We start from the raw sequence: 21,540 nt of genomic DNA, 5'->3' as shown, positions 1-21,540 counted from the left end.
CCTTTAGGGCTCTCTCCTAACTGCCAGCAATTATGTGGTGCTGCAATTACTCAACTCCATTTTCTCTTGCTGTCCTGGCCTCTTGATGCTCCTTTCCACAGCACTGCCAAAGAGTTTCTTTCCTCTGTTCAAGCCATGACCAGAGGAATTTCAGCTTCAGCTCGTCTAATTTCTTTCACAAATACTTTCCACTTTCCTGCAGCAGTTTCCCAGACGTTAGAGAATTCCCAGGTCCCTCTGGGGTTGTGTTCTCTCCACGCCAGTTTTCCATAAGTTGACAGAACTGATGTTACTTTTTCTGGCAGCTGATATCCCCCAGCCCCCCTGACACGTTGGTCAGAGCATTCTACGTGTGCTTCAGTGTGAGTTTCAGTGTGAACCCTCTCCTTGCCCCGAGGGAGCCTGCCCTGGCACACAGCCCTGCCAGAGGGGTCCCAGGGATGGGTCTGGGTGCAGTTCCAGTGAACACCAGGCTCTCCTGCACAGGGAGGATTTGCTTTCCATGACAGAGCTGCTGCTGAGGGAAGCTGCTCCATGTAATCCCTGCAGGGCTGGCTTTGGGATTTGAGCAGCCTTTGATGTGCTGGGGAGATGAAACAACAGCCCTGCCTCCTCCTGCTGATGGCTGAGCTGCGTTTGCTGCAATGCCATTAAATGATTTCCTTTCAGAGATCATTTCTAAATCACAGCCCAGGCCCGTCATCTGCCTTTCTGTACTGAGGGGATGGCTCCTTTCTCCACCAGAACGACGTGTCTGCTTTTATTGCTATTTATTGCTGGTTTATTGCTGCCTCTATCAGCCAAGTGCTGAGAAAGTTACTCTGTGGAAATTCCTTTGCATCTTACAGCCATATTCCCACCCTTCTGCATCATTCCATTTGCATCACTGCTGCAGAGCTGGGTGTGTAAATTAATTGTTTACTGACTGGAGGAGAGACAATAAATTAATAAACCCAGGACACCGTTGCTTTGTGTCAGTCCAGGATCCAGGTGAACACTCCAGGCATGGCTAGCAAGAAACTTCTCAGAAAGGAGATTTTGTTGTTTAAGAAAACAAAAATCATTGAATGTCCTGGAAAGGTCTGATATGAATTTGGGTGAAATCAAATCTTGCCAAAAACCATGTTAACAATGTATTGCATAACTAGTGCAGATTATTGAGCTCAAGGGAGAGAGAATTCCCCAAACAGCATCAGCAGTCAGAAAAAAAACCAACCCTAAACTCATTGCTATTATGGAAAAAAAGGGAGAAAACTTTGGCCAAATGCTAAAGGAAAATTTGGGCAGTGTAGGATCACAGAAATGCTTGTGCTGGCTCAGAGCACAGCGCAGCCTCTGGTGCAGCCCCTGCCAGAGCCAACAGGAGATGCTGAGATAAAAGCAGCAGAAGGCAGCAAGAATGCTGTGAGATTCTCCCAGCCCACTTTCCCAGCTTCCAGCAATCCCAAGGACTTCCTGAGCCGCCAGGGCTGTCCTTGGGTTTAATATCCCCCCATGGATTTGTTTCACATGCTCTGGGCCCAGTTCTCTGGGAGCTCATGCAGCTGCTGCTGTGTCCCTCAGCAGGGATGCCCAGGGCAGCCCTGGCCCCTCTGGGGACCCTGCAGGGCACAGAGAAGGGGCCACCCCTGGCACTGCTGGGGCCAAAGGTGTGAAACTCAGTGCTCTGGGCAAAGGTGAGGCTCGAAGCTGGGTTAGACCTGGGCCCTCTGTAGGGTCTGCTCTGTGCTATTTGTAAAATACTTTCTATTTTATAAATATGCAGGAGAGGAGCACGAGGCAGCAGCTCAGAAAGTACCTGAGGATGTTTCCAGTCCCAGCTGGGAAGCTCAGGTGATTTTTTGAGGGTTTGGGGGTCAATGGGTGAATGTTGGTATACTTGAAGTCAGTGGGACTTTCTCCTGTGATTTCAGCCTGGCTCTATCAGTGCTGACATGGCCCAGGAGTGGAAAGCAAAAAGTTGGATGAAGTTGGTTTGGGGGCATGAATGTAGACAGGTCTAAAGTATTTCACAAATTCTTCTTGAATTGGTAGAAAAAAAAATCAAAAAAAATAAGTCCATAAGCTTCCAAGATACATTAGCCCCTTTGTAATTGAAGTTTGCTGAATATAAAGTCTCTCTTCATGGTTTTTTCCTGCTTGAAATATATTTTACAATATCCATTCCACCTGTGTAAATGTATTTATATTTACATATATGTATATGTAAATATGCATATATTTATATATGCTTATATATACATTATTCATATATTATACACAATATATGTATATTATACACAATATATGTATATTATACACACATACATATATGTGTATATATATGTATATATACATATACACGTCTGCATGTGTGTTCTTTGAGGGAGCACCATAGATCTTGCCCAAAGTGCGGCCAAACCAAGTCTTGCTCTCCTCCTTTTCCTGGTGGCCCAGTCCTTTGAAAACAGGATTTTCCCCGCCCCGTTCCCTCCCCAGCCCCCAGGAGGGGATTGCTGATGGCAGCGCAGATTTGGCCCCTGCCCTTTGCATTTCAAACCCTCCTCGGGAATGGCCGTAGTCACCAGGGTAGGGAACAGGAAGCGAGTCCCTAAAATTGTGATGAGAGAGCAAAATGCAGGGTTAAACGAGTTCATCCTCACAAGGACATGCAGAGGAAATGTTGCCTTTTTGTGTAGCTGGAAACGGTTTGTCTTAAGAGGGGTTTCAGTTTGTCTTAAGAGGAGTTTCCTTCACCTGGCCCGAGGAAAGGGATGAGCAGAGCCCTGAAGTGCTGGGTCACTGGATGTCACAGCTAAATGAGGATTAGATCCCTTTCGGCCCATCCATGCCTGGTCAGATCAGCATCTGAGCCCCATAAAGGGATAGAAACCCCACTTTTCCTCCTGGGTTCTCATAGTTTTATCCTGGAATTTCAAGCTGAAGCATCACAATGAAAGTAGTCCCATGGAAGAGATTCCAAGTGAGAATCTGAGTTTATACAACTTGTCAATCTTCCAGTATTCCCAGCGCAACCAGTGGTGAATCCTGGCTGTACACAAAACATTTTTCCAATTCAATTTTCCTCACTGCCCCGTTACCACCCTCATTGCCCCTCACTGCTCTGAGATCATCCTCACTGCCCTGTGACCATCCTCACTGCCCGGAGGGCTCCACTGACCATCCTCACTCCCTCCTCTCCTCCTCTCCCTGGACAGGCTCCCTCCAGCACCTCGGGCTGATAGCAAGTGTAGAGAGGAGCTCTGCCCCAGCCCCAGAGCTCTGTCACAGCACTCCCAGCAGTAGCTGATGTTTGTCCAAAGCCCTGCTCGGTTTGAACAGTTCACCTTCCCAAAAGAAGTGTTCAAGGAGCAGGGGAGTCCTGTGCTCTTCTCTCAGGGCTTTCTCCACCGTTTCCAACCCACTGCTCTCAGCCAAAACTGGCTTTGTTATCCACAGACTGCTCTTTTCCCTGGTCTGACTGTCAGATATTTCTCCCCACGCCTAAGAAGCTGCTTTGGCACCTTTTTCAGAAGCAGAGCGGGGGTGGTTTGCTGTGCCAGGCTCACGGAGGGGCTCGGGAGCTGTCTGTGACCCCCAGACTCCCTGTGCCTTCAGAGCCACAAATGGTCTTCAGACCTTCAGAGAATGGTCTGTACCAGAGCCTGCATGGCAGCCCTGCGGACAAGACCTTTCCAAGATCTTTCCAATACCTTTCTGAGACCTTTCTCTCAGCCCCGAGCGCGGGGGCTCCTCCAGGCACCCGGCCCAGAGGGGCAGGACAGCTCCCATCAGTGTCGTTAGCCAGGAATGTTCTGATGGTAGCGCAGAGGTTCCAGCCCTGTGCACGGCACTGACAGGCGTCACAAGCTGCACAGGGACGGCAGCAGCAGAGGAATCGGCGGGATTTTTTGGACGGGAAGGGAATTGCACCCTTTGGAATCTCGTTTCAGCCGCTCAGAGCTCCGCTCCCGCTGTCTGGCCGATGCCTGTGCCGGGACCCCTTCCGTGAGCGAGGAGCCCGTGCTGGGGAACACGCCTCTGCTTGCCAGGAGAGTGGAGCCAAGCACGCTTCCCCAGCTCCCTTCTCCCAGCATTTACAGTCCCGGTGGCTGGATGCCGAATCCCTCGTTTGTGCAACAATGCGGGACGAGTCTGGAGCTGGTGCAGGAGTGGGGAGCGATGGGGGTCGGTGGGAATGCTCAGGAGAGTGCAGGATCCTGGCGGGATTGTCTGGGAGCTGGGGGTGAACTCTGTGTGTGTGTGGGGGGGTTGTTTGAACACATTGGCTGTGCTCGAGGAATGAGCGAGGGCAGCAGTGCAGCCACCCCTTCTCTCCCGAGCGCCTGAGTCATGGAATCCCAGAGTGGTTTGGGCTGGAAGGGACCTCAGAGCCCATCCAGTGCCACCCCTGCCATGGCAGGGACACCTCCCACTGTCCCAGGCTGCTCCCAGTCCTGTCCAGCCTGGCCTTGGGCACTGCCAGGGATCCAGGGGCAGCCACAGCTGCTCTGGGCACACTGTGCCAGGGCCTGCCCACCCTCACAGGGGACAATTCCTAATTCCCAATATCCCATCCATCCCTGCCCTCTGGCAGTGGGAAGCCACAGGACAGTGTCCTGTCCCTCCAGCCCTTGTCTCAGGTCCCCCTCCAGCTCTCCTGGAGCCCCTTTAGGTACTGGAAGGGCTCTGAGCTCTCCCCAGAGCCTTCTCCAGGCAGAACAGCCCTAACTCTGAGTGTTCTCCAGAGCTGTGGAAAATCGTACCCTCTGTTTAGTGAAAAGTTGCTCAGTTCTACTTAATTTGCCTCTCGAGTGCTAAGAAAGGTCGACTCCAAGAGCTAGAATCCCTTCAGCTCAGCCAGACGCTCGTTCCCCAAATCCTGTGCCACGGATCCCGTCTGAGGCTGCATAACCCGAGCTCTGTCCTCCCCGGCACGGCCGGTGCTGCTCACACCGCCCGGGGCTGCGGCGGGACAGGGACAGCCGCACCCTCGGGGCTGCTCGGACAGCAGGGCACGGCCACCGCTCCCCCGCCTTCCTCCACGGCTGCCCGGGCAGGCGGGCTCACGACAGCGGGCTGCTCGTCTCTTGTCCCCCCCAAATCTCCTCGCTGTGGGGCGGGAGCGGCTCGGGAGCCGTGTCCGGGGAAGGCGAGGGCTCCGGGAGCGGTTCCCAGGGGGAGGCGGCGGGGCCGGGTCCTGTCCCGTTTATAGGAGGGCGGCGGGCGGAGGCTGAGCCCTCCCCGTGCCGCAGACGCAAGCGGGGCGGTGGCCCCGGTTAAAGGAGAAACTTGACAGCGCCGCCGCCCGCTCCGCTCCGCGCCCGCTCCGCCGCCGCCAGCGCGCTCCGCTCCGCCGCGATGTGAGTACGGAGCGCCCGTCCCCACGGGGAACGGGAACAGGGCTGGGGAACGGGCACAGCGGGAACGGGGCCGGAGAGACCCTTGGGGAACGGGCACAGCGGGAACAGGGCTGGGGAGAGCAGTCGGGGGCCCGCAGCCGAGAGGGAGGGCAGCAGCACCCCTAGCAGCACCCCCGCTCTGGGGCTCTCCAAGCAGAGCGGTCAGGGCAGCCCCGTCCCCTGTTCACCGAGGACAGGCGGGCTGGGGAAGGTCCCCCCCGCTCGGGACAGGGTCCCGGAGAGGCTCTGCCGGGAGAGCCGAGGGGAGATGGGCTGAGAGCGCCCCAGGAGAAGAGGGGCCGAGGCAGCCCGGTGGGCTGGAAGGGGCCGGGGCAGACGCCCCCTGCTCCCCGCCCCTGCCCTGTCCCCGGGGGTCGCCAGGGCAGATGAGCCCGGTAAAATTCCCCCAGGGGTGGGGCCGGCGGAATTACCCACACTGCTCCCATGGGTGGGTGGGCGAGGCACCCCCCGGCCTCCTTTCCCCGCTGCCCGATCCCGGGCAGCCCCTCGGGGACGATGAGCTCCGAGATCTCCCGCCCGGCGGGCAGGGGAGCGAACATTCCCTTGGGAGTAGAGGCGGACCGGACCCTCTCGGGGAGAGGGGCTGGGAGAGCCCTTAGGGACATCCGCGCTTTGAAGGTCTCCGGGGAGGGGACTGGGAGGAGCCCTCGGCGGGACGGGGAGAGCAGGCTCGGGGGAAGGTTTCGGGGACCCCAGGGGATATCGGGGAGCTGGCAGAGGGCTCGGACCCCTCTCCGTCGGTGGGGCCCGCGGAGGGAGCCCGAGCGCCGGGCACTGCCCCAGCAGCATCCCTTGCCCCCGGGACGGACAGACAGACAGACAGACACACGCACTCAGCATCATCCCTGTCCCGCCGCAGCTCTGCCTCCAGCACCGCCAAGATGCTGCTGCTGCTGCTGGGGATCATCGTGCTGCACGTCACCGTGCTGGTGCTGCTCTTCGTCTCCACCATCGTCAGTGTGAGTTGGGATTTCCCTGTCCCGGGCGAGCACCGGGCACGGCCGTGGCGGGGCAATGGCAGGAGGAGTTATTCTTGGTTATGGCTGCGTTTACAGCCTGGCTGTCAGCAGGAAGCCTGTACGGGCTGGGTGCTGGTCTCAGTAACGATGGGATTTGGGTGCCTGGGAGTTTGTGCTGTCAGGGGAAGCTGCTGGGACGCTTGGCTGCGCTCTCTGGTGGTGTTCAGGGCATCCACCTTGGTACAGAGACACAAGGGCTGCTGGAAACCATCTCCTCATCCTCCCCAGACTGGTTCACATCGAGGAGCAGTCTCGGAGCACTCCAAATCCCCCATTTGGGGTGATGCTGCTCTCCCCTTTCATAAAGGAGCTCCACCTGCTATTGAGCTCCAGGCACAGGACCAGAACAGCCAGGAGCCCAAGGACGGGGCTGGCTGGCGACTGACTCCTCAGCAGAGCCCTCCTGCTGCCCGGCTCTCCTCCTCGGGGCTGGGAATAAGGCACAGCCTCTTCTCCTAGCCCAGCTTCTAAGGCTGACTCTGTGAGCAGCGGCAGGAGCGAGGGCTGGATGCAACCCCGAGGCTTCCAAGCCCTGTCCCGGGGCTGCAGCCCAGTGAACACGTCAGCTGCTGGGGAGAGGCTGGAGTTGGCTTCGAGGCAGCTGCTCTGAGGAGCTGGTGGCTTCCAAGCTTGCTTCACCAGGGGCTTCTTTCCCGGATTTTTTTCTCTTTTTTTTCTCTCTTTTTTTTTTTTCTTTTTGTGGTAACAGTCACGGAAAACGTTACAAAAATCTTCCGAGCCGTTAGGAATCACGTGGAATCATTCAAATATCCCGGCCAGGCAGCGGGCGAGGCCGGCCCGGGGAGGGAAGCGCGGCCCCGCGGGACTCTCTCCGTGCTAAGGAGCATAAAGAGCTTCTGTTCTTGCGCCGCGGGGCAGAAGCGGTTAAAAGCAAATACCGGGGCTGCCTTTCCAAACCCCTCTGGTCGGAAAAGCGCGGCCCTGGGAGGGGCAGGCACGCCGGGGCTGCGGCTGCTCGGTGCCGGGGGGACGCGGTGGCGCTGGGGGGACACGGCCGGGGGTGCGGGAGCCGCTCACGGGCTGTGTCTGTCCCGCAGCAATGGCTGGTGAACGGCGAGCGTGCGGCAGATCTGTGGCAGAACTGCACCACCGGCGACCCCTTCCAGTGCATGGCATCCTCCTCCAACGGTGAGTGCTCCGGGATCGGGGCCGTGTCTTGAGATCATCTCTGTGCCCCCCATGGATCGGGGCTGTGCCCCCCATGGATCGGGACTGTGCCCCCCATGGGTCATGGCTGTACCCCCATGGATCGGGGCTTTACCCCCCGGGATCGGGGCTGTGCCCCCCCATGGATCGGGGCTGTGCACCTATAGATCACGGCTGCCCTCCGGGATCAGGGCTGTTCCCTCCCACCGTGTTTGTTCTCCTCCCCACGGTGCCTATGGACTCACGAGGAATTTCCCATACGGTTTGTTTGAGATTCCTCCTTGGATTTTCCCTTCCCCATCCCGTTGCCTGCCCTGCTCTGTGCCCCACTGGCTCTGCTGTGTCCCGGTGTGGGGACACGGGGCTGGCCCGGCAGTGGCGGATTGCTCCCCATCCCCTCTAGGACGAGGACTGGACCTGCTGGCCATGGTTCTGCCCGGCTGCCCTCGGGCCGAGGAGCAGCTCCTGGCCGCACCAGGGCAGGGTGACACGCTCAGCTACACTGGCAGTGATGGCTAGAGCCCTTTTGGGGGGTCTCCTGTAATTAGCACATCTTTCTTCTTGATGGCACAAACACGAGGTGTTCCTTGGTGCGCCAGGCCACTGGGCCCTGCTGCCCTGCTGGAGGCTGTGGGGCTCCTTTTGGCACAGCTCCCTCTTGCTCTGCTTGTGAGGGGTTTGAGGGATGCACACGGGCCCTGAGGACACCTGATCCAGAGGACACCTGTCCCCTACCTGGGAATCTGTCCTGCTTTTGTGCTGGCACGGGCTGAGCTTTGGGCGCAGCCCTGGCCCCAGGGTTTGCTGTGGGGGCTGAGCTGAGCACCCCGACCCTTCATCCCCTGCACCTGCACAGCTGGGGCTGCCTCGGGACCCCGCTGGTGAAGACTGGTGTCACACCGGGTGACATCACCCCTGAGCTGTTTGCTGAGGTCAGCAAGGGAGGACAGTGTGCTGACACACCGTGACACGCACTTCCCAGGGTGGCACCAGGAACACAAAATCCGCGTCAGAGAGTTGGGAGAGCCCGTGCCTCAGTTTCCCTGGAAGACAGAGCTAATGCCAGTGGTGCTGGGGCCACCATTTGTTTTGTTAGCCTGGTTTTGCTTTGCTGGGAGAATAGATTGTCCCAGGGCAAGCTCCAGTGCCAGAATCCCAGTGCCATCACTGGGACACAGGCACAGCGATGCCATGTGGCCCTGGCAAGGGTCACAGTCACACGGGGAGCATTCCATACCCCCGGAGGGTCTCTCAGTGAAGGGAGGCTGTGCGAGGGTTTTTGGAGGTTCCCATCAGAACCCCCATCCTTTGGGAGTGCACCCACCGCTCGCGGGGAGGCGATGCCCTGCTGTCCCCACGCTGTCCGGGCTGTCCCCGCTGTCCCCGCTCTGGTTCCTCCGGCAGTCCAGGCCCTGCACAGGTCTCTGCTGACGCCTGCTGGTGTCCGGGCCAGCCGGGAGCGGCTGGATCGCATCCCGAGCCCCTGGAGCCGGGCCCGCATCAGCAGCCGGCCGGGCCGACTATTGCAGCGTCGGCAGCCCCGCTGCAGGGCAGTCATGCGGGCTGCGAAAGTGCTGAGCCCCGGGTTGTGCTGAGCCCCTGATTGTGATGAAAGGCAGCGCCTGCCCCTTTAGAGCCCCGGAGCTCTAAAGCCGCCCCAGATCCTTTTGGCTTTTCACGCCCGCCCCGCTCTTTCTGGATGTTTACAGGACGGGCTGTCAGTGCTGAGAGAGCCCTGTCCCAGATGTGCTTGGGTGGTTTCCGCACACCCCACGGTCCTGCCGGGCTGGGAGTGTCCTCTGCCCGTTCCCAGAGCCTTTGGAGCCTTTCCAGCGCTGATGTTTCATCGTTAAAGGGACAATGGCCAAGATGATCCTGTTGGAAATGCAGCCGGGCAGCTGAGTTGGGGTGACAGCCCTGATGCAGTGGAAGGTCCATGGCAGGTGGGGTGGAATGACGTCCCTTCCAACCCAAACCAGTCTGGGATTCCAGGATAAAGTGCCCCTGTGAGCTGCCCTGTGAGCAGGAGCTCACTATGCTCTCAGGCAGCTCTCACTCATCCAAAGGCTCTGCTCTGGCATCAGGACAAGGGGGTTTTGCTTGGACAAAAGCTTGTGCCCCATTCATCCTGCAGCCAGGGAGTGGGAGCAGTGCTGCTGAGCACCTGCCTTCATCTTGTGGGACCCTGGATGCAGGTTCAGAGCCCACCCTGCTGTAGGAGCATAAATCAAAGGATATTTCCTGGGCTTATGGAGGGCTTTTCAGGTCTGTTTGTAAAAACAACAAAAATGCCACATGGTTTCCTTTCCAGCAGGTCCTCCCTCCCCTGTCACTGCTGCAGGAGCTGCTGTCAGCCACTCTCTGGAGCAGCACTGAGGTCACAGGGCAAGGACACTGTGGCAGAGCCACCTCCGAGGCTCAGGCTTGTCTCCTGCCTCATCCTCACCTTCTTCCTAGCAATATGCTTATTTTCAAAATCAGAAACAATCCCATACAAATACCACACACCATCCTACGTCACAGCTCTCAGAACAGAGGCTGTGAGCATTGGGCTCCAAAGAGTGATAAGAATTCATTTCCCTGTGCCTGGGATGGCACTGAATGGTTAATCCTGGTATGCCAAGGTGCGTTGGGGAGCAGCAAGGAATCCTCGTTGTGAATTCTGGCAGAATTCCAGTCTTCACATGGGGACAGGTTTTGCTGCAGCCATCACAGTGGCCTCTACGGCATGGTTATTTGTTTTTTCCCTTTTCAGAAGGCAGTGGGACTCAGTGGGTGGAATTTGGGACTTAGATGGTGCTGGGCCACCTATGCTCATAATGGATGGGGATTTTGGGGGCTGGTGATGCTATAGTGCCCCCTTGGTCTCAGCTGAGCCTCCTCCCCTGTCCTGTCACACAGGGGCCCTTTCTTTAGTGGCTTTGGTGTGGATGCCCAATGAGAAGCAGAACTTTTAAATCTAGGTGCCAGCAGGATTTGCTCTGGTTTCCCCCTGGGCACAGGCTGGGCTGTGCTCCCCACCCTGCAGACCCTCCTGTGTGGATGGAGCAGTGTCAGGGCTGGGCACAGTGATGCCAGCTGAGCACTCAGCACTTCAGCAGCCCTGGGCAGGCTCTGGGCTGTGCTCCTCACCATGCAGACCCTCCTGTGAGGATGGAGCAGTGCCAGGGCTGGGCACAGTGATGCCAGCTGAGCACTCAGCACTCTCAGCAGCCCTGGGCAGGCTCTGGGCTGTGCTCCTCACCATGCAGACCCTCCTGTGAGGATGGAGCAGTGCTCCCACCTCCCCACTTCCCCATGGCCCTCGGTGTGTGAGGGCTGATCCATCCCCGCAGGAGCCCCGGGCACATTCCCACTCCCTCTCTTCATACAACGCCTCCTTGTCACTTTGATTTCTGCATCTGCTGTTAGATAATACTTTTTTTTCTTCAAGAGGCCGAGAACTATGGAAAAAATGTAGCAATCTTAGCTTGGTTTGCGCCGTCAGACATTCCTGGAGGAGCCTTATCTGAGGAATCCAGCGGAGCGCGGCCTGTGGGCCGCAGGGCCCCATGCCAGCCCGGCCCAGCAGGGCTCTCCAGGAGATTCCAGCCCAGAGTCTCAGGCTGCCATGGCCTCTCCTCCAAAAATGGCCTTTGCTTTCCTCAGCTGGATGCTCTGTGCAGGAAGGGAGATCTCTTTTCTGCTGTGTTCTCTCTGGTTGTGGCGGGAGTGTGGAAGTGGGGAGGCCATGGGGCCGTCCATGGGATCCCCCACCCTCCTGCAGGGCCAGGAGATGTTTCTCCTTCCTGTTGTCTTCCCCCTTGAATTCACTTTATCAAAACTTAATTTCAGTTTGCTTGGTTTTTCTTGCTAGACCATGATGCAAAAGGCACAAGGGTTGATCTTTGCTGTTTATACCTTAGTTTATTCATTATGATTTCATTTTCCCTTATGGTATGTAGTCTCTGTCATGCCAGTGGTGTCTTTTCTATTGCCTACGCTGGCACCAGTAAATGTTTTAGTTGGGTGTAGGGGGTAGCTTTGTTGTTTCAGGTCATATTCCAGGGCAGCTTCTCCTGTGGCTGACCTGTCCACAGGCAGGCTGGGGGTTTGGGGCTGTGTTAAAGGGAAAAGGAGCCCCTAAACCTTGGGAAGTGCCCCATCACTGGGTGCTGGGGCCCTGTGATGCCTGCACTGTTTTGCTGATGTGGAGGCCACAAGAAAAGCACAGGTGCTTGCCCAGAGCAGATTTTATTAACGTTTTTAATAATGGGTGACACCAGCTCAACCCATTCAGGGCTGAACCCTCTCCAGCCCTGGGGGACTGAAACTCATCCCTTGGTGTTCTGAAATCACCTGAGGGGCATTCACAGGATTCCAGATGGTTTGGGTTGGAAGGAACCTCAAAGCCCATCCAGTGCCACTCCTGCCATGGCAGGGACACCTCCCACTGTCCCAGGGACACCTTCCCCTGTCCCAAGTGCTCCCAACCTCAGTGTCCAGCCGGGCCTTGGGCACTGCCAGGGATCCAGGGGCAGCCACAGCTGCTCTGGCATTCCGTGCTAGGTCCTCACCTCCCTCTGGGTAAAGAATTTGCTCCTAAAATCTAAAAATCTCCCATTCCAAGAGAATATTTTCTATTTCGGGTCAGTTTGTCCTATAACTTTCTTGCCTTCAGAAGGAAAGGGATTTCCTCTGCTTAAAGCCAAATTTTTATTGTTGCTTGTTTTTCTTACGAAGAGCATCTGCTAAGGAGAGGTTGGGGGCTGTGCTGGTTTTTTCTCAGCTGCCCCAGATGTCTTTGGCTCCCATTTCTTCTTTGAGAGGAGGGCTCAGACAGCCTTACCTGCCATATTTGTGCTGTGGCCCACAGAGGAACAGGAGGAAGAGGGCAGCATGTGGCCAAAGGATGACTGCCAAGCCAGAAGAAGGGGTGGGGGTGTCCCCTGCAGAGTGTGGTGCTGGAAAAACCTTCAACTGCTTTTTTATGGCCTTGGTGAGCCCCCTGGATGTCCCTATGGGCTCAGGCTGAGTGACCCTGCCCGAGGTCTGTGGTACAAGGCACCAGTGCTGCCCACTCTCCTGCTGGAATGGCCATCCCTGGAGCCCTGGGAGGATCTGGGCATGGAGTGATGGATCTGCCACCTCAGCACAGGCCAGCAGGAGGTCAGAGCCACCACCATGAGGGAGAGGAGCTGCCTTGGGCTTTGTGGAGCTGCTGGAAGGAGTTTTTGTGGTGCCAGCAGCTTTCTGCTGCCTCGGCTGCATCAGGAGTGCCTCTGCAGGATGTGAGCTCCGTGGGATGTGGCAGCTCTGGAGAGCTCTGGATCTCCTGCCTTCGTGGGCTGCTTGGATGGAGCTTCAAGGAGAAGGAAAGAGAGGAGGAGAGGAAAAGACAGAGATTTGAGGGATTCATGTCCATCTGCAGGAGCTCGGGAGAGGAGCAGGAGGCCCTGGAGGACTCAGAGCTCTGTGTTCAGTCTCTGCCTCCCTGCAGCCCCACAGGCACTGGAGTTTCTCTGGCCCTGGGGGTCCTGAGGGGCTCTGTATGAAGGGCAGCCCAGAGAGCTGCAGCTGAGCTGGTGCTTCTGCACCTCCAATTCACCCCTTTCCCAGCCTCTTGGGGATGTTTGAGTACCAAAACCCCTGCAAGTCCCAGCCTTTTGCTGCAACCTGCCACTTCAGCGGGGAGGATGTGAGCTGGACTCAGGGTCTTGGTCCTGCCGTGACACCTGAGAGTTGCTCTGGAAAACCTCTGCTCAGAAAGCCTGGCTTTTCCTGGCAGTCTGGGCTGGTGCCTTTGTACCCGCACTGTTCCTGACCCTGCTGAGACTCAACTTGCAGCAGGGAAGCAGCAGCTTTTACAGCTGGGCCATGAATTGCCCTCCTTCCCTCCAGCTTTGGCTGTGTTATGTGCTGCAGTTGCCTCCTTAATGGATGTTTTCTTCCTCAGAAGTGGTTGCTTTTTAAACGCACAGTGTACACACTTGGCAGAGGGAAAACTCCATCTGCAGAACGTTCCCATCAGCTGCAGATCCCAGCACGGAGGGGTTTTAATGCCCAGCACTCATTTAGGGAGCTCTTACAGCAGAGGATAAGCTGAGCTCTAGTGAGTGTCTTCAGTGAGCACTTTGGTTTTCCTCCTTGGCCAGGGCCAAAGAGGGCGTGGGGGGTGTGAATGAAGCCCTGGGGAGGCAATGCCTGTCCTTCAAGGCCTCTGCTCCTGGCCAAGGGCACGTATTCACTGCCCTGTCAGTCGTGTCAGGGCATAAAAGCTCCCTGCAAGCAGGGCTGGGGCTCTGCTGCCCGGGGCTGGGCTGGCTGCTGTCTCTCTGGGAGATTCAGCTGCAATTCCTGCTCTGGGCTCCAATTCCTGCTCTGGGTTTCTTTCTTTCTTTCCTGCTGGATTTTAGGGCAGTGAAACATGGTCTTTATCTTCCCAGGGCTGAAGTCTTCTCCCTGCTGCTGTAAGCAGTGCTGTGAGCACATTAGGGCCTGCAGAACCTAAAGGAAAATTCAAATTTGCTCTGTAAGAACTCCTTGTCTTGTGTCTGGCTGCCTTTGTGACAGGGCTGTGCCCCCTCCCACTGGCTCTGCTCCGGAAGCGGGTGCAGAGTGTTATCTGCCCTTTCCACGCTGCTTCCTTTCCTCCTTCCTCCTGAAGGACACAGATGTAAACACAGAGCTGAAGAGATGCAGGGGAAAAACGGGATAACCAGCTCACTGCCCAGGGGAAACCACAAATAACAGCCTGGGAGTAAACAGTGCTGACAGCCCAGCTGCAGCTCTGGGAAACTTGCTGTGTTTGGGATTCCAGGGCTGGACACGGCACCGACAGCAAAGGGTTAAAGGCACGTGGGGCTGAGCCCACAGAAACCCCACCTGCAGTTATAGGGGTGGTTTTAAACGTATTAAAGGCAATTAGCTGTCCTAATCCAGCTGGAGTCTGTGGACAGCTGGAGTTAATGGAGCTCTGGAGCTCGTGGGTCTCAGCCCTGGGCTGGGATCCTGCCCTTTGTTTTCGCAGAGGAGGCCAGCACAAGTCAGCAAAGGGCTGGATGTGAGCTCAGAGCTCCGGGCTGTGGGATCATCTCCTGCTTTCCCTGCTCCCAGGCTGGCTGCCCAAACCCTCTGGCCACGGTGGGCTCCCCCCTCACGCTGCCTTTCTGTGCCTCTGACAGGGCTCTTTATTACAATGGGATTCTGCAAAGCCCCCGTAAATCATTTGCATTCAGAAGCAAAAACCGGGCAGGGGAGGCGGATGCAATTAAAGGGCAGCTCAGCTCAGCTCGGCTTTCTGTCTAGACAGCCCTCTCCTAAAATAACCAGCAGTGGGAGCATCCACCTCGAGCAGAAAGGCTCCTCTGGGCCGGATCCTGTGGCCTTTGCATCACAAAGGACTCGGATTTCTGGTCCTGCAGGGCTTGGCTGCGGCTCAGCCGGTGCCCAGAGTCGGGAGAGGGTGAGAGGAGGGCTCAGCTTCCCCTCTGAGCTGGGATGGGAGCCCTGACTGTGCCCAGAGCTGAGCTCAGCTTCCCCTCTGAGCTGGGGTGGGAGCGCTGTCTGTGCTGAGGAATGGAGGCAAGTGCAGTTCAGCACTGCACATCCTCCAAGCACTTGGAGGTCTGATCTGAGCAAGGATTTGGGCAGGGACATGGGGCTGAGTCTGAGGCTTCAGGGCTGCCTCATGAAGGATCCAGCCCCAAGCAGGATTTTTCTGCCTTTCACTGGGTGGTTTGTGCCTCAGTTTACCTGCACTGAGTCCTGCATTTTGATTTCAAACCTTAAAAGGGAAGGGGAAGGCAGAGGGAGCACTGCCTCTTTCTGTCAAGCTGCAGCAGCCCTCGGCATGGAGTTGCATTTTGCTTGTTTATTTATATTTTTTTTTACGTGGGGTTTACACACCCACTAAGGCTGGAAATAGCTGAGCAGTGACTCACACAGGCTGGTTTAGCTGGCCTGCTCTGGGACACAGCTGCGTTTGGCGGCTGGGGAGGACTTCCAAAAGGTCCAGCTCCACAGGGGCACAGGGTGTTTTCCCTCCTGTGTGTTTACTTACCCTCAGAGCTCGGCCAGCGTGGTGTATCAGAGCTCATGGCTTTGGTGTTTGCAGCACAGCTGAACAGAGCTCAGTGCCCATGGTTTGGTGTTTGCAGCACAGCTGAACAGAGCTCAGTGCCCATGGTTTGGTGTTTGAGGCACAGCTGAACAGAGCCTGGTGTCAGGGTTTTGTCTCTACTCTGTTTTGTGGCAAACACTCCCGAGGCAGTGCCAGGCCTGTGATCTGTTGCGTTCCAGCAGCTGATTCATTGCATCCCCTGGCACCCGAAATGCTGCAGCACTGTGCCCGGGCTGGGCACAGTCCCCAGGTGCTCCCAAACACATGGGAGCCAGGCTGGGCTGGTGGCACGGCCCTGGGCACAGCAGGGGCTCCATGTGCCCACGCTGAGGTGCCCGTGTGTCTGTCTGTCCCCAGAATGGCTTCAGGCTGTCCAAGCCATGATGATCCTCTCCGTCATCTTCAGCGTGCTGTCGTTGTTCCTCTTCTTCTGCCAGCTCTTCACACTCACCAAGGGCGGCCGCTTCTACATCACCGGAGTCTTCCAGATCCTGGCAGGTGAGTGGGGCTGAGGGTGGCACTGTCATGGGCACCCGGTGCCACGGGGAGGGAAGGAGGGAAGGGGATGAACAATTCGGGGGTGTTGAGGATGGGATCCAGCTCTTGGGCCGTTGTGCATCCAGGCTCTTTTGCCCTTGCACAGGGGAGGTGCCAGAGGGTTTCTGCCCCAGCCAGGGAGGCTCTGGAAGGACAGGGTGCCAGAGCACTGGGGCAGAGTTGGGGGCAGTAGATGACACGGATGCTGGAAGGAGAGCTGTGCCTGTGCCCCAGGATGGGATGTTGGGTGGCCGGGGTGGCTGTGCTGGCTCTAGGACCCTTCACCAGGCTGGGTGAGGCTTCCACAGCTTGGCGGGGTGGGGAAAGTCGTGACAATCCTGTTTTGGCAAAAGAGGGCTCGGTGATTATTTATGACCTTGCCATGAGGGGACCTGGTGCTTTCCCCATGAGCACAGAGCCCTGGAGCTGCAGTGTGAGCTCTGACTTGGACTGTCAGCTGCTATTTTTAACTCTTTGAGAACTCAGTGCTGGAAAGGAGCCACAGCTCACATCCTAGGCTGCAGCTCCCCAAGTAACGATGCTGTAAAGCCACTGGCTCTGTTTATGTTTCCATGCATGAAACCAGTGGAGAGGATTTTCAAGCGTTCAGGCTAAAAAATGTAATTGTGCTTTGAGGTCCTGGCTGCATTAGGACAGAGTGTCTGGGGAGGAGATTGATTCTTTCCTAGAGCTTTAGATGTTAGACTAGAAGCCACCCAAGGTCCTGCTATTTTATCAGTGGAAAAACTCATTCACTGAGCTTAGACATTAAACTTTCTGGGCATCCTCTAAGCAACTGGCCTTCCCAAACCCTGGTGAAATCCAGAGCTAAGCTTTGTTGGCATGAATTCCATGATGAGTGGATCTGCTTGGCCACAGTGCAGGTGGAGTTCAGATCAGTTCACCATCTCTGGAAAAAGAGCTGTATGGAAACCCCTTCGAGCCAAGGAGGGGAAATGGGCATTAATAATGCAATCACCTCTGTTAGAGCTTCTCTAGTAGACCTGGGAGCAGAAGGCTTCTCTCCTGAGCTCTGGTCTCCCTGCTGCTGTGGGAGCCAGGGCAGGAGCACTGGGCTCTGCTGGGTGCCAGAGCTGGGCAGAGCTGCCCTGGGAGCCAGGGAGGAGGGCAGGGGCTGGCACCCACTGCAGGGACACCAGGGAGGGCAGGGGCTGGCACCCACTGCAGGGACCCCAGGGAGGAGGGCAGGGGCTGGTACCCACTGCAGGGACACCAGGGAGGAGGGCAGGGGCTGGTACCCACTGCAGGGACACCAGGGAGGGCAGGGGATGGTACTCACTGCAGGGACACCAGTGAGGGGAAAGCAGGGGCTGGCACCCACTGCAGGGACACCAGGGAGGAGGGCAGGGGCTTGTACCCACCCTTGAGGGAAGGGTAGGGCAGAAAGAGAAGGGTGAGGCCACTTTGGTCTGTGGTGCAGCAGCCAGGCAGAATCATCCCCAGCACCTTCACGCAGCTTGGAATCACCCCCAAAGCCCGGCTGGATTTGTCCTGATGGGCTCAAGGGCTTCAAAAGGCCCTCAAAGGCTCCCCTGCATCCTTGGTGGGTCCAGCATATCCATGGGTAGATCTTCGTGCATGGCACAGATGTGGGTTTGGGCCCCTCGGGGTCTGACCCAAGTCCTGCATCCTTCTCATCATCCCTTTCATCTCCTCCCTCCCACCCCACTCAGCCCAGAGCTGCTGCCCTGCAGAGGGGGGCTCAGCCTGCAGGGCTGTGCCTGCCCTCATCCCACAGCTGTTTGCAAACACCTGTCCTGGAGAGCTGCCCTGGTTCCTCTGCAGGCCGGGGCTGCTCTGGCAGGAACAAACCCTGGGAACAAATGTTGGGAAGCGTTTGCCCTCCTGACCTGCCAGAGCAGCATGCTCCCAAAGCCAGGCTCTGCAGGGATGCTGGGTGCATTATTGCTTGCAGCTGGGCCCAGAGCAGGGCAGGTGCCCCGGCAGTGCCGTGCAGCCATGGCCAGGCTCCTGCTGAGGACAATCACTGCTGTATCTGGCCTCTGGAGGTGACTGGTGGCCACACGCCCGTCCCCTGTCCCCAGACAATGGCTGTGCTCTCTGTGCCTGGGCCGGGCAGTGGGAGTTGGCTCCCGTGCTCGGAGAATGGAAACTGCTCCTTAATGAAGTGAATTCCCACTTGTGCACTTTCCCTGAACAAAAGGAGCAGTGTTGAGTGGAATTGCAGCTCAAATATCACCGTGCTGAAATGTAGGTGGTCCTGAGGGCCGGGCAGGGGATGTGGAACTCGGCTCCAACAACAGCCCCACAGCTGGATAATAGAACTGCTGGGATGGACTCAAAGAGCTTGTTTGGGGCAGGAATAGAGGTGGCTTTGTGTGAGCTCGGGGCGGTGCCCACCCCTGATGGGGCGGTTTGCAACAACAAACCCTTAAACACTGCCCACCAGGGCTGGGCACCCCTGGGACCCCTACAGGCCTGGCTGGGCAGGGGGGCCATGAGGGATGAGCCCTGGGCATGGAGGGGTTTGCAGGGAGCTAGGGTTTCAGGGAACAGGGCTTGCTGGGAACAGGGTTTGCTGGGAATGGGGTTTGTGGGGAGTAGGGTTTTCAAGGAACAGGGTTTATGAGGAACAGGGTTTTCCAGGAACTGGGTTTTCAGGGAACAGAGTTTTCAAAGAGCAGGGTTTTCAAGGAACAGTGTTTGCTGGGAATGAGGTTTGTAGTTGAGCTTCTGGTACAGCTGTGAAGGATGGGGGATCACAGCCAGAGCATCCTGAGGCCCAGCTGGGTTTGTTGTGGTTTTTATCACCTAGAGAAGTGACACAGATGCCTTGCTTTGAATGCCCAGCTCTGTCTGCTCTCCTGCAGCACTGCAGGGAGGTGCCTCAGGCCAGGGCTTTACATGGGGCACCAGGGGAGTGGAACTGGTCTGGAGCAGCATCCCTGGTCTGCCTGAGGGATGGGTCAGCTCCAGAGCCTCTGGCTTTGCTTGCTAAGCGTGGCAGAGACATCCCTGCTCACCTCCAGCCAGGCCAGAGCCCACAGCATCCCCTCTCAAACATCCCAGGGGACAGGACCTGAGGGGGCAGAGCAGAGCCAGCTCCCGTGGTGGTGCAGGCTGGTGTTCTGTGTGACTGGGCTCCCAGCAGGGACTGTCCCTCTGTGCCCTCACTGACTATCCCTGTGTGACTGGGGCTCCCAGCAGGGACTGTCCCTCTGTGCCCTCACTGACTGTCCCATGCTGCCCCTGGCTGCTGCCCCGTGTGACTCAGGTCCCAGCAGGGACTGTCCCATGCTGTCGCTGACTGTCCCGTGCTGCCCCGCAGGGCTGTGCGTAATGAGCGGCGCTGCCATCTACACCGTGAGGCACACGGACTGGCACCAAGCCTCGGAAAGCACCTCCTACGGCTTCGCCTACATCCTGGCGTGGCTGGCCTTCCCCCTGGCCCTGGCCAGCGGCATCGTCTACGTCATCCTGCGGAAGCGCGAGTGACGCCGTGGGACATGGCCGCGGCACCGTGACCTCCTCACCAGGGACGGGGCAGAATAGACGAGAAAACGGAAAAGAAAATTAACCAAAAAAACCCAAAAAAAACCAAAAAAGGAATCGACCCTCCCATCCAAACCAAACCCGACCGACCCCCCAGAGGAAACACTCAAAGGGTTCCTTGTTAATTGAAGATGTATATAGTATCTATGGTTTAAAAACCTATTTATAACACTTTTTACATATATGTACATAGTCTTGTTTGCTTCTGTTTGACCATGCGCTGTTTTAAAGCCTAAAGCAAGTGCCTAAGGAACTCTCACTCCTAACAGTGTAACAGAGCGTGGTGATTTCTCTCTCATGCAAAATCCTCTTTGAGCTGACCTCTCCTGCCCTGTCCCGGCCCGTCAGAGCCCCCAGCTCTGGTTTTAGGCTGGCGTGGATCATCCACGCCTGGTTCCACAGCCAGGGCTGGGCCCTGCTCCTGCCACATGCTGTGATCCACAGGGCACGTCCAGATCTGACGGGAGACGCTTCCAAAAGGTTTGAAGGATTTCGGAGCAAAGGCTTTGATTGCCCCAAGTGCCTAAATGACTTATGTGCCTAAGTCCCACTGCCTTGCCGCCACACCCGCTGGGAATTGGGGCTTTTAAATCACTTAGGCCAAGCTGCAGCCCAGCCTGGGCCCTTCTCCCTTGCATGGCTGCTGGGGCTGGGCTGTGCCGAGCGCTGGGAACTGCTGCTCTCAGCCTGGAACGTGCTCTGCCCCTGCCATGGAGCTGAGCTGAGCTGGGAACTGCTGCTCCCAGCCCCTGCCATGGAGCTGAGGTGTCCTGAGAAGGCAGCCAGCCCAGCCTGTCCCTGAAATCCAATACCAGATGTATGAAATGGTGCTATCTATTTACCATTCCTTACCCTGCTACGCCATTTAACCTTAGTCACTGGAAATTCAGTTAACGACCTTGAGGTAAACAACCAAGCTAGAAATGAGAAATAATTCTGTGTAATATAAATGAGCTATAACTGCTTTTGTACTTAGATTTGCTTTTACTATTATTTTTAATAAAGCATTTATAACCAAGATTCCTTTTTCCCCTCCGTGGTGCAGAGGAACAGAAGCAGCTCTGGCTGGAGCCCATGGGGCTCTGGCACAAGAGCGAGATGTGAGTCCTCTGTCTGTCAGCAACAAGTCTGGCCATGAATGGAACAGGCACCAGCACACATCCCGGGCTGCCTCTGAGGACTCCAGACACTGTTGCTTTTTTTGGTTAATCTTAGGGTTTTTTGGGGTTATACCTTTTTTTTTTTTTTTTTTTTTTTTTTGCTTTGCTTTTCTGATTTTATACCGACTGTGTGGACTAAGAAGCAATGAAATAAAAGTCAGAATAACTCAGGTGCTTCTCCTTGTTGGGGTTTTGGGAGGTTGGAGCTGGACTCTGCTCCACTGGCCTGGAGCAGAGTCCAAGCCTGGTCAGCTTGGCAACACAAGTCATCCACAGCCATCCCATGGCATCATGGAATCGCAGAGTGATTTGTGTTGGAAGGGACCCCGAAGCCCATCCTGCTTCCCTGACTCTCCACTGGGGCTGCAAACACATAGCACAGCTCGGTGGGGATGGGAGCTGCTGGGTGACCCCTGCGCCATGGTGCTTCAGCACCTCCTTTGCCCATTTCCCCTGTTACCCTGCCCTGTTATCCCCCGTTATTTCCTGGTATTCCCCCCGTTGTTCCCCTATTATTTCCCCCGTTATTCCCCCGTAATTCCCCCTGTAATTTCCCCCATTATTTCCCTGTTATCTCCCACGTTATCACTTCCGTTATTCCCCCGTTATCCCCTCCATTA

At 56.7% G+C, this 21,540-nt stretch overlaps 1 protein-coding gene across 1 annotated transcript; it reads left to right on the top strand.

The window, feature by feature from the left end:
- The first annotated feature begins 5,216 nt into the window (after window positions 1-5,216).
- PMP22 (peripheral myelin protein 22) lies at window positions 5,217-20,779 on the top strand. The gene is made up of 5 exons (XM_064728443.1): window positions 5,217-5,342; window positions 6,262-6,361; window positions 7,480-7,570; window positions 16,047-16,187; window positions 19,537-20,779. The coding sequence occupies exons 2-5, from the start codon at window positions 6,284-6,286 to the stop codon at window positions 19,701-19,703; spliced, it is 477 nt and encodes a 158-aa protein (XP_064584513.1). The 5' UTR covers window positions 5,217-5,342; window positions 6,262-6,283; the 3' UTR covers window positions 19,704-20,779.
- Window positions 20,780-21,540: the final 761 nt, after the last annotated feature.

This window comes from Zonotrichia leucophrys, chromosome 18 (assembly GCF_028769735.1).
Source record: "Zonotrichia leucophrys gambelii isolate GWCS_2022_RI chromosome 18, RI_Zleu_2.0, whole genome shotgun sequence".
NCBI classification, from domain to species: Eukaryota; Metazoa; Chordata; class Aves; order Passeriformes; family Passerellidae; genus Zonotrichia; species Zonotrichia leucophrys.
Note: the sequence above shows the minus strand (reverse complement) of the source record. Positions and strands in the feature narration are given on the sequence as shown.